At 40.7% G+C, this 17,635-nt stretch overlaps 1 protein-coding gene across 4 annotated transcripts in view; it reads right to left on the reverse strand.

The window, feature by feature from the left end:
* Positions 1-17,635, reverse strand: part of Pld5 (phospholipase D family member 5) — a 379,814-nt gene that overhangs the window by 139,178 nt on the left and 223,001 nt on the right. For all 4 annotated transcript variants that reach the window (XM_076548018.1, XM_042258659.2, XM_076548019.1 and 1 more), the window contains one exon: positions 1,197-1,365. In XM_076548018.1, coding sequence (XP_076404133.1) covers positions 1,197-1,365 — 169 coding nt within the window. The remainder of the gene's footprint in view (positions 1-1,196; positions 1,366-17,635) is intronic.

A 17,635-nucleotide genomic window follows, 5' to 3' on the forward strand; every position in this document is an offset into this window, starting at 1 on the left:
TGTGTATGGCTTGCTTAAACCAATAAATATGATGGATGCAGCAATCTGGAGTGCCAGGCCTCAGGTTAACAAGCCTCTGAGCTTCTGTTCTTTTTCTTTTATGGATCTAACTCAGGTCCATTCACAGAATTCTAAGAGAGACCCAGTGAGAGACCCGAACACTCCACACATTTCATCCCCCAATTACTGGCTGTCAAACCCTACTCCAAACTACAAATAAGTAAGTAATCTTTGTCTTCCCAGTCACTAAATTGTGGGTGATAGATTATGCAACAATAAACCCTGAAATATATGCTTAAATGATAGAAGTAGGAACACATTGAACACAGCATAACTTAATAAATTTACTCAAAGACTTCAGCATGACCATTGTGATTTTTATTTGCTTTTACTTATTTTCTGATAACCATTACTTAAAAATAGTTCAAGTGCTATAACTGGATGAATAACAGACTTTAGGACAGCACTAAAGAGTGATGATAAGTTCTGCCGACATGATTTGAATGTTAAGCAACAAAACTAGTTTGACCCATGACCCGTAAAGGACATTTAAATATATGCCAATGGTCATACACATGGATAGGAGCTCAATGCAAACCACCATGATTTTTACCAACATAAATAAAAAGATATTAAAACTTATAAGGATCTTTTTTGTTTTTATTTCAGGCCATTAATTCAGAAATTATCTTTTTCTTATCTACCCCAAAATGACAGAGTCAAAAATATACACTGTCTTGGGAAGTTTGACTTGATTATTTAAGAAGTTAGCTCAGAGGTCATGAAGGTGAATTGTATAACATGACACAATTTGACCAAATATATGTCTCAACAGGCATACAGATGTGTAAGCATATATACTACATGGAGCAGAATTCTAGGCCATGCTGTCAAAAGGTGCTATGATGTGGGTGGCATCCTTGTAGTCATGCTTCTTAGCAGCTCTGTACAGAGAACCTCTTGTAGACAAAGATGAAAGATGGTTTTGCCATGAAAAAAACTGGGTTGCTTGTAGGCTGAATGACACATGAGTAACAATGCAACAGCTACCTAAGTGCATAAGCACATAACTGTCCATGAGCTCTGGGGGAAGGTGGAATTGGAAAACTGAGCTGGTCTGGTCCTCTTGAGGGTAAAGTCAGTAAGGAGTGTAACATGCACATAAAACCATCCAACTTGTAGAGGATGTGCCTTACCTGACATGCTGACGGGTGGGTGTGGTTAAGGTCCCAATGGGAAGACACTATGTCAACTGATTTTTTGGCCATGTTGAGTAAGTTCATCCAGCCTTGGAAAAGCGGTAAGTGAAATGGGGCATCTTCAGAGTAGTTAAGGCCTTCAGGAATGTTTTCCACAAGGGCGATTCTTAGAAAAGATGTTGAAAAACAAACAAATAAGAGCTAGTCAGACTTGAAGCCATTGATCTTTCTTCACACATGCACACAGAGAAACATGGAAAGTGCTCTTTAAGTTTTCCAATTATATTTTTCTTAACAATTTATGTTTGTCTATCAAAGGCCTCTTACATATGCCCTACCCTGACCCAAGGGGTTTTGAAAATTGATGTTTTTCTTTAGCACTCACTCATATTTCAGAAAAATCTAGTACATGCCACTAATATTGTTTTAAATTAGTCTTGGAAATGAAAATATGCCAGTGCTTCCTATGAAAGTATTTTCTTCAGAAATATATTCCTAATGTTTCCCCTGGAACAATCCAATTTTTCTATACGATACTATTCCCGGAAGCTGTTTGAAGGATGAATTAAAATTTTCATATCTGCAGTGTCTTATACAATGTTGGATATATATTGGAATTCAATAAATGTAGTTATTGCGGCTTAACACTTCTATTGGTGTTTCCCAGCTCAAGGAGAAAAGCAGCACTGAGAAGAAAGTGATAAACTTCCTGGTTCAGAGCTTCAGTGAAGTCAGAGATAGAGAATGTGTAAATGATGGTAATAGTCACAGCTTAGACAAATGCCAATCAACAGCATCCTGGCAATCTTTCTGCTTCTTTCTGTTTAATATAATGAAATCTTTCTGTTTAATATAATGGAAACATGTCTATGGTGGGCACTCATCTTTGGTGGGTCCTTCAAACTACCTTTTCCACCACTGATTTAGGTGACACATAGATTCTGTGTTGTTGTTGTTGTTTATTTTTGAGATTGCATTTTAACTGCATTTCTCCCTTTCCCCCTTTCCCTCCAAGCCCTCTCATACACCCCTCCCCACCCTCCTTCAAATTTACAGCCCCTTTTTCATCAGTTATTATTAGAGACACATGGAATATTAATGAAAGGATGAATAATTTGTTTCCAGTTTACTAAATGTATATTCTTCTATAAATGGAGAAATCCTCAACCTCATGAAATCATGTGTTAAATGTTTCCAGAACAATGATCTGGTTCATTCACAGCTGAATGCCCAGAGACAGGTAGGTGCACAGTGGGGGGCTGGAACTCAGTGGTGAATCATGTACTTATCATGCATGAGGCTATGCATTGATTTTAGCACCCCCCCACACACGTGCACACACACACACATCCCTTTACCACACAATCAGAATTCCATAAATAATTATCAAATGATGATTTTTAGTTTTCAACACATAATTCAGCATTTCTTAGTAAAATTATTAATTGTTATTCTTTTTGAGATTCCATTTATCCATATTCAGAAATAAAAAAAAACATTGCTAACAAAATGGTTTTGTACAGTAGGTGAATCTATAATATCAGAGCTAGACTGAGGTTTGGGTATGTGGCCCAAAACATTCTCAGTATTGTAGTGCAATCACTCCATTCCTACCTACAAACTTGCTAATGCTTGTTGATTTCCTAGTAGAGAAGGACAATCAAGTCACAACACATAACACAGAAATGACTATGAAAGTTCTCCTTGCCTCCCAGGAGCTTAAGATCTAGTGGAGACCCTGTCCCAGATGCGCTGACTTGAACAGGAGGCATACTGCCGTGAGAGATCAGACATGAGTAAAAACGTCTGATTGGAACATACGTAGAGAGGAAAACTCTAATTCTGGTTAGGGACATCCAGAATTGGAGGAGGCTGGACCTGACATGAACCTGAGACACAGGAGCTTTGCAGAGTAAGTCAGAAGATGAAGACATTCGGGGTCAAGGGAAACGTTTGGTATATCTGGACATTTGTGAGTTGGTGAGTCAAGGAACAAGTGAGGTAGGAGAGTGTGAGAGCAGCTCCTGAGGTGGAGGAGACTGGGAGTATCCACAGAGCCAATACCATGGAGGCTACGAACAGAGAGAAAGAGTTTGGATATAGTTTTGATGCATTGAGGAGCAACCAAATGTGTTTCTGAGGACTAACAACTGTAGGTAGCTTGAAGACAAGATAGGGAATTAGACAAGGACTGGAAGAGGGTAGAGGAGGTTTAAACACTTGGCAAGAAAAGGATGTTTGAGTTAGGTAAATGGGAATAATAAGAGGCATGCAGCAGACATTTTAGAAAGCCATCTCTTAAACATACAGTAGTATTATGAGTAGAGAAACATATAAATGAACAACAGACAGATCACATGGACTCTGATTTTCCTGCAGGGACAGCATATTGTCTCTGAGCTGACTCTAGAGTTACTTCCAAGGGTCTCCTTAGAGGGTCTTATGTCCTTTTCCAAACCATTTTCTTCCATGGTTGGACTAGTCTTTTAAAAGAGTAAATTTGCCGGGCAGTGGTGGCACATGCCTTTAATCCCAGCACTCGGGAGGCAGAGGCAGGTGGATCTCTGTGAGTTCGAGGCCAGCCTGGGCTACCAAGTGAGTTCCAGGAAAGGCACAAAGCTACACAGAGAAACCCTGTCTTGAAAAACCAAAAAAAAAAAAAAAAAAAAAAAAAGAGTAAATTCAAGGTTTTGCCCAAATTGAACTTTCTTCCTAGAGGTTCCCCACTGGCCTTAGGGAACTGCTACCTCCAACCCACACTGAGTGTGGTGTGGTCAGAAGTTTCTCTGGTCCCACCCAGGCCTGTGGTCCTGCAGCTGCTTATAAAATAATCATTCAGAGGCTTAATATTAATTAGAAACTGTATGGCCTATTGCTCAAGCTTCTTGTAAGCTAGTTCTTATAATTAAACTTAATCCATTATTATTAATCTGTGTATTGCCACATGTTCCATGGCTTCACCCATGTCCCATTACATGTTGTTCCTTGGAAGGCAGGCTGGTATCTTCCTGACTCTACCCTTTTTCTCTCTGTATCTCTGTTTGGATTTCCTGCCTGCCTCTAAGCTGCCTTGCCATAGGCCAAAGCTGCTTTATTTATTAGCCAATGGGAACAACACATATATCCACAGCGTATAGAAAGACATCCCACAGCATTTCCCCTTTTCTGTTTAATCAAAAAGGAAGGCTTTAACTTTAACATAGTAAAACTATATATAACAAAACTGTTATCAAGCAAGAACTATAGTTACAATATCTAGTCTATTTGTATTTGGTAAAATTAAAGAAAATATTCTATCATCCATCCTATTTTTGTGAGTCTAAAGTTTCATATCTAATTTACCTTCATCATGATTAAGGAAAACCACAATTATAACTATCCAGTCTTCAACTCTGTCAAAGACCCCAGAAGGATATAATATTACCTAAGTAAACAGGAAGTGCATTGTAAGCAACTTCCAGAATTTTAGAAATGAAAGAGACATCTGGCTGCCTAGACAATCATCCAGAGTTTCTCTGCAACATCGGGGCATCCATCTTTAGCCTACAAAACTAGAGTCTCGGACAGACTTTTTTTGTGAAGCAGGAAATTTGAAGGCCTGTCTTGCCTATTGGCAAAGTTCATCAGTTGCTCTTCCCTGTGTCCTGCAGAATGTCTGGCAATCTCCTCTGTGAAGCAGGAACCTGAAGGGCCATCTTGCCTTGCAAAGTTCAGTGGTCATCTTCCTATGGGTCCTGCATGTCCAGTTTATATAGCATCTTGTCAAGCAGTCGTGGCAAGGGCACTTTTTTGCCCAGTGGCTAACTTTTGCCACAAAGAAAGCAAACACCATAATGAGCTCACCATCCTTTTTTGAAGTAATTGTCTTACTGCCTAGAAAAGTCTAAGTTCCTAAAATATTTTAAATGCCATATTTTGTAGGTCTTTGATGAGTTTGAAGATTACCTACCTAATTGAAATATATTTGTGTATACCTAGAAAACTTAACTAACATCTGTAAGTTTGAGTTTTATAGATGACTAATTATTAATTTGTTTCTTAATTATAAATTATAATTTTAAATGAGTTGCATAAACATAAGACCTTAAACAAGAGTAGAAATATATATATATATATTTATATATATACAGTATAACAAAATTAACTTTAAATTTGTATCAATAAACTAAAATCCATAACAATGTAAAACATTTCAAACAAGTTGCTCTTTAAAAGTAGATTCAATAATCTACCCTTTCATTCTATCATATCTCTACCCCCTTTTATTCTTTAGAAAGAGATTGCTTTTATAATCAACCTGCTTTAAATAAAAATAAACACTCATAAACAATATTTTGGGAATTTGGGTGTAGCTTCCCATACAACTTCCTGCTGATTAGGGGTGCTGGCAATCTTATGGGGATCCTGAGAAAATTAAGAATTATAGTTAAATCTTGGCTGTAGTAGTCTGTGAGGCTGGATCATCTCAGCCAGTTGCCTTGAAGCTGTTTTGGATGTTGGATCATCTGGAGCCCTTTCAAGGGGTCTTCCTTGATGGAACTGTATTAACCTGGAAGGAATCCACAGCTTCTTATCTTCTGTGGAAACAAAAGTAGAACCGAACTTCTTTTCCAAAGCAACAAATCCTTAGGCATAAATTTTGAAGTCAAGATACCTTTAAAGTATACATATTAGTTTAGCTTAGTAGCCCCTACAATCAATTTTTTCTCTCTAGTTCAAAATCCCAATGACAACATAATCCAGACTCTGTGTAATTTCCATCTTCATGTGGCTCCTTTTTTTTATATTTTCCTTCCTAAGGATTTTTTTATTATTTTAACATTATATATGATTGTCTAAACCTTCTTTTATTTCTCCCAAGCCTATGTATATTTTTAAACATATTATAATCCACCTAGAGTTTTTTTTCCATCTGAATCTGTTCTTATTGTGTATCTCTAATTATTTTTTGACCTGGAGAGATTTTAAATTGCTAAGCTTCATGGCTAGGACAAAAACTGCAGCCTTGGCTGCTGACTCTGTCCCTCTCAGCTTTTTAACATGGCAGAGGTATATTTACTGCCAGGTCTGGGAGTCATGCTCACCACTAACTCTAGAAAGCAGTGGGTTTATGCCTCCATCAAGCAGAGTGTAGCCCAGCAACACCCCCCACCACCACCACCCTTGTTTTTTTTTCTGTATCAGCAAAAGCTAAATCCACCATGTAGTGTGTTGCATAGCTTGGAGATGCCTCTGTGTATTGTGGTGGGAATCCACCATGCTTGGCATCCCTGTTCTGAGGTCTGCATGAGAGACGTGAACTAGGAAGCTGCTCTTAGCTACATTTATAATCTCTTTTTAAGCTATCTCAGATTTTAGTGGAAACTCTTGTCCCACATTGGATATCAATTGTAGCTGGAGGTTTCTCCAGTCCCACCAAGCCTTATAGTTCCACAGCCACTTATAAAATAATTATTCCAAGGCTTAATATTAATTACAAACTGTACGGCCAATGGCTCAGACTTCTTGTTACCTAGCTCTCATAATTTAATTCAACCCATTTCTATTAACCTATGTATCACCACATGCTCGATGGCTTTACCCATGTCCCATTACATATTGCTACTTAGACAGCAGGCTGGCATCTTCCCAACTCTGCCCTTCTTCTCTCTGTATCTCTACTTGGATTTCCTGCCTGCCTCTAAGCTGCCATAGGCCAACACTGCTTCATTTATTAGCCAGTGGGAGCAACACATATATTCACAGCATACAAAAAGACATCCCACAGCAGTGTGGCACATGTTTCTACTCTGCGTGCTCCTTTGCAGCTTCACGGGACTCAAATGCTTTGTCTGAGGTTTTAAACTACAGCTGCAACTTTTCCTCCTCCTCTGCTCTTCCCTCTGGACTCTGACACAGCAAGTGCACTCCCAAGTCCTAATTCTTATACCAGTCATTGAGTGATCTCAATAAACCTTCTGATTTCCAATTTAAACATCATGTCTCTTTAGGCTTCCCTACATCCATAACACTGGTTACATTTTTTTTTAATCAGTCCTCATGGTAACCTGTTCTTCCCCTGTCATCCTACACATCACACTGAAAAATATCCCATGTCCAGTATTGTTTTCCTGTATACTCTGTGTGTGTGTGTGTGTGTGTGTGTGTGTGTGTGTGTGTGTGTGTGTGAAGGAACATGCTCAATTGGTCCAGGTTTGCATCTCCAGTAACTAGCATATTGCACATAATGTACCCAAACGCTCCATATACTTCTTTCATTAAAATCTGAACAACTGGAAAGATGGGGGATTAAGTCAGTTAAAGATAATAAGGAACTTGGAAAAGAAGGTAAAATGGGACTTGACATAGTTATACGGGTAGAAAAGATGAAGAGAAAACCACCCTAAAGTCAAGTGTAAAAAAAAAATGCCTATTTTTCTGGTTGGTAGAATGTGAAACAGGTGAGAAGATTCAGAGGGGACCATTAAAGAAGGAAGCCAAGCTAGGCTCAGGAGAAACAAGTGTTTGGGAAGTCAAGGTGGGAGATGGTTAAATGCTATCTACTCCAAAACACACGGAGGCAGTAGACAGTGGTTGAAGGTAGATATTTTAATTCCAACCACACATGAAGCCCAATTATCTGTTAATAGAAGCTCAACACAGCGGAAATAAATGACTCAAGATTGTAAGCAGTTTCAGGCTCTCTGATAAACAATGCACACATTTCAAAACCACCCAACAAACACTAAGGCATCCCCCATCAAACTGAAAACACAAATGAAGGCCATAGAATGATTGTACAACTGTGGATTGCTATACACCAAGCCATTCTTTCTACTATACCACGTGACCTCTGCAGGGCCTACAAATGAGTCAGGGTTCCTCATCTCATTTGGAAACTATCGTCTTTCCATTGAATCTACAGATAGAATTCATGGCTAATCCATGAATTTGAATTTTGACATTTTTATTTTCCTTAATCTCTAATTCATATTTAGCATTCCCTACATGTATGAACACAGGGAACAAATCAGAGAAATTTTAGCATGATCTTTTGTTTGGACAGCATTAAGAATTTTCATACCTTTAAATCCCTCACTAGGAAGCAGAATCAGGTGGACTATGAGTTCAAGGGCAGATAGAACTGTATATCTAGATCCTGTCTGAATTTTTATTTTATTTATTCTTTTTTGATACCTAAGTTGTTTGTATTTCCCACAAAAGAGAGGTATGAAAGATTGTTAGAGTCAGACAGAGTAGATTTCTGCAGTAAAACAACAATTGCTAGATATGACAGTATAGTTGTACACATGCACTCACAAAGGTTGGGACTGCATTTATAAAATCTGCACCAGTTGAAACCATCAAAATCCCAGCAGGGATGAGGAAGGGCTCTGAAGTCTCACCCCTAGCTGAGAGAGCTATTGGAAGTTGATGGTAACAGAGTCACTTTTCTTCAGGGCTGCAGGCCCTAAGAGACTACTCCCCATGTTCTAGTAAATGGTCCCACAAACATGCACATACAGGAAACTCTAAATGGACTTGGTGGGCACCAAATTAAAGAGTGGGGAGGGAGAAGATGGCATTGAGAGGAAGAGAGAGGGAAGTTGAAGTTGAAAGGAAAAAGTGGGTGGTGTGCAGGAGAGGATTTGGAGAAGAAGGAAAAAGAATTGGAGTGGGGTGGACTGGATCCAAACACACTATATCCATGGATGAATATTAAATTATTTAAAAATAATTTTCCTCTTTTTGAGAACATGTCATGTACATTATTCTTCACAGTGCAAGAATAAGGAGTATGAATGACGAGTGGTCTACCACATTTTACAAGAAAGCACAGCTTTTAAAGGTGGTCTGCTCCATTTTCTACAAAGTATCCATTTTGAAAGCCTTCAGCCTTCTCAATATCAGGCTTGTTCATTATTGAGAATCTGGGAAGTTGACAATATACCTTTAATAACATGGAGCCTTATTTGTCATGATCAATAGAGAAAACAGATACTGGAAATTCAAGAACAATAGACCACACTGTTCCATGAACTTCCCAAAAGCAGTTTGTCCTGACAACATGGCAATCTCACATTACTCTCAAGATGATACAGATATTCAACTATAGCTTTAGGATGTGAAAACAGGGTCACATTTGCATCTCCCATCCAAAACAACAACAACAAAACAAACAATAACAAAAAAGATAGTACTCTTGACTACTAATGAAGATGGGATCCTTTGTGACCTAAGTGATAATGGTGAAGTTTAATTCTTTGAAAACATCGATTTTTAACTCAACTACAGATAAATTACATTCAAAACACATTAATGGTTTGTGATATCATCTCTAGCACAATCATGAGGGTGCTGCGTTCCAGGAAGAAAAGAGCACCCCCACTTGTTAGACTGTCCCAGTACCACACCTGCAGTCGACCATGTCATGGATCTTTAGCCAATAAGCATCTTTAAGGATGGCAGGCTCTGGAGAATGATGCAGGTGTGTGATGCAGATGGCCACTCCTAGTTCATGCCTTAAAGTAGCTCGTGCACAAAGCTGACACATGCAAGAATCCTTAGAGAGTAGTGTAAGGGGGAAAGAAGAGGAGGGGGAGTAAGAAGAGGTAGAGGAGGAAGAGGAGGGGCAGAATAAGAGGAGGGGAAGAGGAAGAAGAGGAGGAGGAAGAAAAAAGGAGAAAGAAAAAGAGATGAAGAAAAGGTGGGGGAGGAAGAAAATGTTGGGGGGGAAGAAGAGGAGGAGTAGTAAGAAGAGGTAGAGGAGGAAGAGGAGGGGCGGAAGAAGAGGAGGGGAAGAGGAAGAAAAGGAGGAGGAAGAAAAAAGGAGAAAGGAGATGAGGAGGAAGAAAAGGTGGGGGAGGAAGAAAATGTTGGGGGGAAGAAGAGGCAGGGGAGGAAGAAGAAGAGGAGGAGAAAGAAGAGATGGTGAGGAAGAAGAGGTAGAGAAGTAAAAAGAAGAGAAGGAGGAAGAAGGAGATGGAGGAGGAAGAAGAGGGGGAGGAGGAAGAGGTGGGGAAGAAGAAGAGAAGGAGGAGGAGGAAGAGGTGGGGGAGAAGGAAGAGGTGAGGGAGGAGGAAGAGGTGGGGGAGGAGGAAGAAGTAGAGGAGGAAGAGGTGGGGAGAAGGAAGAGGTGGGGGAGGAGGAAGAAGTAGAGGAGGAGGAAGAGGTAGGGGAGGAGGAAGAAGTAGAGGAGGAGGAAGAGGTAGGGGAGGAGGAAGAAGTAGAGGAGGAGGAAGAGGCAGGGGAGGATGAAGAAGTAGAGGAGGAAGAGGTGGGGGAGGAGGAAGAGGTGGGGAGGAGGAAGGGGAGGAGGGGTAGGATGAGGACTCGTGGGATTGACACAGAGACACAGCATCACAGTAGGTGAGAAAGACTAAAGGTCATGACATGCAGGAGATGTCATAATGAAACCCAACCATTTTTAGAGTTAACATACAGTAACAAAGGAAGAAGGAAAACATGAAATATTGAGAGACCATCAATTATCAAGGAAATCATTTCCTTGCTTAGATAATATTTGTTTGTTTATTTACTTTTTGGTAAGGTGTGCCTGCATGCACATGTGTGTGTACATGTATGTGGGCGCACCATGTACTGTAGTGTGTGTGGAGGTCACAGGACAACCTGCAGGTATCAGCTCTCTCCTTCCACCATGTGGGTTCCAGGGACTGAAGTCATGTCGTTGTCAGGCCTTAGCAAGCAAGTCCCTTTATCTGCTGAGCCAGCTTACCGGATCCAAGGGAAATAATTTCTTACCCCCAAATTCCCTATATAAGTGAAAATATCAGAGGGTTAGAGAGACCAACCCATGTGACTTAGGATGTATTTGGAATACCAGTTCTACCAAGCTTTGTTGATGTAACCAACTGTCTTATTAAATAAGAGACACAGAAACAATGTAAAAGAGAAAGCCGAGAGGTCAGAGCTCAGAGCTAAAATCTCACCCTTCTGCCTGTGGTGTCCCAGCTTCCCGAAAGAGGGCTACTTCCTGTCTGTATGTCTTTTTTATAGTATTATTGTTCTGCCTTCTCATTGGTTGTAAACCCAAACACGTGACTGCCTCGTCACTGTCTGAATGTACAGCCCCCTAGGTCTTAAAGGCATATGTCTCCAATGCTGGCTGTATCCCTGAACACACAGAGATCTATGGGATTAAAGGTGTGTGCCACCACCGCCACACTCTGTCTATGGCTCTAATAGCTCTGACCCCCGGGCAACTTTATTTATTAACATACAATCAAAATCACATTTCAGTACAATTAGAATACCACCACAAAGCTTCATGTTGTTTATGTTTTCAAAGTGAGAATTTTCAAATTAATATGTGATCCTGTGTTTTGGCTATGGAGTTGGTCCTTGCAATGAGCCTACAATCACCCTCACAGACATACTAGGCCTCGCTTGATAGGAGAGTTTGACTGAACAAATGGAATGTGGGATATTAAACACTACACATTTATGTCTTTACTGTGAGCTCTGATTCTGCACAGTTTGCTTGGTGTCTATAGACAGTCAGTCCATGCTATTACCCACATGTGTTCCCAGGTTATATTTTCATACCGGGTACATGATTTGGTATCTCATCCAAGTAGAACCTCTATGATGAGTAGACATCTCATCATAGGCAGAATCACAGCAGGTTTCTTTCTGCACATTTTTATGGAGTATTTATGCAGAACAGTAGCTTCCCAACCAGTTCCAATTGAAGTACTCAGCAAGGCAACTAGACTTGTACACAGATCCCAGCTATAAGAACTGAGACAGCAGGGTGTGGTGGCACACTGATAGTCCCTGCAGACCAGAGGCAGAGGCAGATGGCTTAGCAGCTCAAGACCAGCCTTGGCTAAACAGCCTTGTCTCAAAGCAAAATAAAATAAAAACAGACAGACAGACAGACAGACACACACACACACACACACACACACACACACACACACACACACACTAAAAAGTAACAAGAAAAACATTTAAAAAATACAAATGAACTAAAAAGTCAAGAAGACAGAGAAACAAACAAACAAACAAATAAATAAATGGTGGGAGATCTAAAAGCCATAAATCAGGGAGCAAGAAGTAACAAGACAGATTTGGCACCTGTCTGTCTTTTGTTTTCTAGAAGTACTGGGAATTGAACCCAGGTCTTCCACATGGCAGGCAAGAACTCTAGCATGGAACTGTATCTCAACCTAGCACTCATTCCTGTCCTACAGACACAATCAGGAGAAGTTGCCTCTCAGTCAATTTCTGGAGACCCTATAATGGACTAAAATAAACCAATCATTTAAGTAATTAATTAAATGATTACAATAGAGGATCTAAAGAAGAACCTAGAATCAATTGAGTAATGAGTAACTAAAAGAAAGAGCAGCAACCAGGAAACCTGAAGAAGCCAGGAGGAAAGTGTTAGCAAAGAGAGAGCATCCTCTAGGCTGGAAGACTTGGATATGGGTGAAGATTCAGAACTGAGTTAAAATTCACAGGAAGTCATTTGATTACTAGAAATCAACACTTACACATTCTGTTAAACACGTTGATGTATACAGAATAACTTTGTGCCCATCGATGCCCATCTGCAATTGAAACCACTCAAAATTCTTCACATGTTTAAAATTGCTTATCTATGACCTTCTACATCCTGGAACTTACATCATGGAAATGCACAATGAAAATAGATATATGATTCTTTTTAGCTATAGACACATTGAAAGAAAAAATTTTGGTGGAAGACTGTATCTGTCATATAAATGAATAAAGATCTTTAAAAAAATGGCTGAGCATGATAGTACATGACTACAATTCAAGTACTTAGGAGGCAAGAGGATTGGGAGATCAAAGTCAGTGTGTGATATGCAGTGAGACTCCTGTATTCAAAAACAAGAGAGAGAGAAAAAAAGAAAAAAGTAAAAGTAAAAAAAGTAAAAAAACAGTGACAGCCATTGTCAAGAGCTCTCAAGATGATGTCATTGCTTTGGAACTGTGGGAATGTCCCACCTTGTCATTTCAGGAGTTTTTACTGCAAGACCACGTTTCTACATCAGAAATTTGTTTCTGAAACATATTTTGATAACTTTATTTCAACCTTATTGGAATTCCTCATAATAATTTGTATTTTAAATTATGCATCTGAGGGAAAGATCAAACTTGACAGCTTTATCGTGGGCTCTCTGGCATGGTTAAGAAGCTCTCCTTAGATGGCTGAACCTTGGGATCATTGGTCATTGATGAGCACTGATCCCCTTTTCTTTATTTTACACAGCTTTATTTCCTTAATGTCTGAGGTCTTGGCAATGAAAGAGATGTTCAAGAGAATTGGGTCAAAGCCAAATATGGTAATGCCGGATTGTTTTGGTCAGTAGAGGAGGAGAGACAAGGGAAAGACAGGAAGAAAGTATTGGAGAGAGCTGAAGAGAGGGGAAGTAAAAATCCCTGGGATGCCAAGAAAACCAACTTCATTTTTCCTTTTAATGAATATCAGTTCATGAATTTAGAGTAAAAATGTCAGTGGGGACAAGGCTCAGAGTGAGGAGATCAAGTTTTGGTTGGGTAAGGAATTTCAGGGGATGATCCCCCAAATAGTGACCAGTCTTCTCGGTCCTTTCCTGAAGGTCTTGGTTGCTCCCTCTGTGTTTACTTACTATTCCCAGTCAGGAAAGGTGCCTAGAAATCAGCTTTGAAAGGATTTGACTTATTGCTGCGAGCGACTTATTATTTTATTTCCTCTTACAACCAACAGCTGGCTACTCTCCAGGGGCCCTGTCTAATTAGTTGACGCTTTGAACTCATTTACAAGCCATTACTATCCCTGCTATGTCCCAGGAAGGAAAGAAAGAAGGAGGCAGAGCTCATTAAAATGCACCTGTGCGCAAATCCCTGCCAGGGCTGCTCTGTCTCTAGGAGAATTCAGCCTAAGGCCCTAGCACCCACCCACCCACCCACCCACCCCCCACAAAAAAAAAAAAAAAAAAAAACAGGGAGGAAAGGGAAGGGTGGGAGGACACATGCAGCCAAAATCTAATGTCTCTTTTCACTGTGCTTTAGAATAAGCTATGCATGATGGGAACTGTGGAAGCCAAGAGAGCTAGAAGGAACAGATGGAAGAAAAAGACTATTTGCCTTCTATTACCTTGGTAGTAAATTTAAAACAGATTTCCCTTATGGATAGCGCATATTTATTCTGTAAACTTGTTCTGATCATCAACATTTTAAAACTAGGAACAAAGACTGTGCAATCTTCTGTGTGTGTCTGTCTGTGTCTCTCTGTGTATGAAGTAAGGAACACGCTCCATTGGCCCAGGTTTGCCTCCTCAGTACCTGTATGAAACTGGTACAAAGTGACATCTGCAGTTGCTAGCTTTAACAGGTGTTCTAAGTGTCAGTCTGAACTGTGTTGTTTTCTTTTTGTTGTTGTTGTTTGGTTTTGGTTTCTTCAAGACAGGGTTTCTCTGTGTAGCTTTGGAGCTTGTCCTGGAACTTGCTCTGTAGATCAGGCTGGTCTTGAACTGAAAGAAATCTGCCTGCCTCTGCCTCCTGAGTGCTGGGATTAAAGGCATGCACCACCACTGCCTGGCTCTTTCTTTGTTCCTTCCTTCCTTCCTTCCTTCCTTCCTTCCTTCCTTCCTTCCTTCCTTCCTTCCTTCCTTCCTTCCTTCCTTCCTTCTTTCTTTGTTCTTTCTTTTCCTTCCTTCTTTCCCTCCTTCCTTTTTGAAATGAAGTCTCACTATATAGGTCAGGCTTAAAGTCACAATCTCTCTCCTTAGTTTCCTAGTCCTCAATGCTGGGCTTACAGATTTGAGTGACAAAACCTGGCTTCATTTTATTTTTAAAATTTAATAATTTTATTATTTTTAATTATGTGTAGGTGTGTGTGTCTGCATGTGGGTATTGTGCACTCTAGTGAGGCCAGACGCATTGGATCCCCTGGAGCTGGAGTTACAGAAGATTGGGAGCCGCCTGACATGGTGCTGGGAACTAAACTCGGGTCCTGAGTAAGACCAGCAGGTGTTCCCAAGAGTGAACCACCTCTCCCAACCTGTGGCTCCTACTTTTGATGCTTTCTTTTTCTCACAGGGGTTTTACTTTCATTAACTTTTAAATTGATTTCCTTTGCTTGTTTGTTTGAGTTTCCTTTGTGTTTTTATTTTTTTGAGATAACATCTCACTAAGTAACCCAGGCTAGCCTTCAACTCATGGTCCTCCTGCCTCAGCCTCCTGAGTGTTATCAGTCCTGGCTTAAAATGACCTTCAAAGAGAGCAGCTGCAGAGCACTTGTGTTAAGTTCAAGTTGGCAATTGCAGGTCCTTCTTTCTGCACAGCTGGTGATTTGGGCATATGAAAAGCTAGAATTGTTTTAGTGAAGAACAACTATGGGGTGAGTATTCCTGTTGCTTTAGAGCATATATATATATATATATATATATATATATATATATATATATATATATGCTCTAATGCAAGAGAAGAAATGGACTTGCTAGCAAGAGCAAGAGTAAGCAGGAAAAGAGAGAGCAAGCTTCTTTCCATGTAGTTTATATAGGCCATGGTCCAGATTAAAGGTGGATCCTCCCACCTCAAAGATCCAGATTAGAAGTGGGTCTTCTGTCTACAAATGATTTAATTAAGAAAAAAATCTCTCACAGGTGTGCTCAGCCATTGGGGTTTTAATTAACTCCAGATGTAATCAAATTGATGACCAGGAATAGCCACCACATCACTTTTGAGGGCATTGGAACTTCACTTAGGAGATGAAAAGGGAATAGACCCCATGGCCACATGTCATCTAGCTATGAAGAATGCTACAGATCTAGCCTTTCCCTCAGCAGTGTCTGAAGTTCTGTATATTCTTTTTTTTTAATTTTCTCTTTATTTTCCTTTTATTTTATTTTACAATACCATTCAGTTCTACATATCAGCCACGGATTCCCTTGTTCTCCCCACTCCTGCTCCCCTCCCCTTACCCCCAGCCCACCCCCCATTCCCACCTCCTCCAGGGCAAAGCCTCCCCCGAGGACTGAGATCAACCTGGTAGACCCAGTCCAGGCAGGTCCAGTCCCCTCCTCCCAAACTGAGCCAAGCATCCCTGCATAAACCCCAGGTTTCAAACAGCTAACTCATGCAATGAGCACAGGACCTGGTACCACTGCCTAGATGCCTCCCAAACAGATCAAGCCAATCAACTGTCTCACCTATTCAAAGGGCCTGATCCAGTTGGGGGCCCCTCAGCTAGATGCCCTTCAACTGAAGAATGGATAAATAAATTGCGGCACATATACACAATGGAATACTACTCAGCAGAGAAAAACAATGACATCATGAGGTTTGCAGGCAAATGGATGGATCTAGAAAAAATCATCCTCAGTGAGGTAACCCAGACTCAGAAAGACAAATATGGTATGTACTCACTCATAGGAGGATACTAGAGGTGGAACAAGGATAACTGGACTGCTACTCACATCACCAGGGAGGCTACCTGGAAAACAGGACCCCAAGAAAGACACGAGGATTGCCCAATGACGGAGAAATGGCTGAGATCTACATAAACAACCTGGACATGAGTGGGAGTAATGAAGGGCAAGGGTCGAGGGAAAAAGAGCTTGGGGGAGCAGGAGATCCCAAATGGATCAAGAACAGAGAGGGAGAACAAGGAATAGGAGACCATGGTAAATGAAGACCACATGAGAAAAGGAAGAAACAAAGTGCTAGAGAGGCCCACAGAAATCCACAGATACCCCCACAATAGACTGCTGGGCAATGGTCGAGAGACAGCCGGAACTGACCTACTCTGTTGATGGGATGGCCAAACACCCTAATAGTTGTGCCAGAAACCCTATCCAACGACTGAGGGATCTGGATGCAGAGATCCATGGCTAGGCCCTGGGTGGAGTTCCAAGAGTCTAATTAGCGAGAAAGAGGAGGGTTTATATGAGTGAGAATTGTTGAAACCAAGGTTGGATAAAGCACAGGGACAAATAGCCAAACGAAACACATGAACTAAGTTCTTTATATTCAATGACACCATGGCTGATGCTAAGTCTTCACCCAAGGAGTTTGCTCCAGGTGGAGTCCCTGGAGGGAGGGAGGGAGACAAACTGATGAAGAGGGTCCTGCTTTCATGGAGCAGTGGCTTGAACCAAAATGTTGCTCTTGTCTGGAGACAAGGGAAGGAAGATGTCAATGAGTGGCTTTCTCCCTGAGACCCCTTGTTTTGCCCATCCCACCCTGTCAGTCGGCAGCAACCAGGAAATCTACAAGGACAGGAAAAAAAATCTACTTTTCCTGGTTTAGTATTTCCACATGTTGGAGTAAAAGGAAATGAAAACTAACAGAAAAGCTGGGAGGGCAAGAAGCTCAGCAAGGGGCCAGTTAGAAGGCGCGGCAGGGCAGGGATGTAGCTCAGTGGTACAGTCCATGTTAACACATGTGGGGTACTGCCTTCAATCCCTAGCACAAGAAGA

The sequence above is a fragment of the Peromyscus maniculatus genome, chromosome 11, assembly GCF_049852395.1.
Source record: "Peromyscus maniculatus bairdii isolate BWxNUB_F1_BW_parent chromosome 11, HU_Pman_BW_mat_3.1, whole genome shotgun sequence".
Taxonomy (NCBI): Eukaryota; Metazoa; Chordata; class Mammalia; order Rodentia; family Cricetidae; genus Peromyscus; species Peromyscus maniculatus.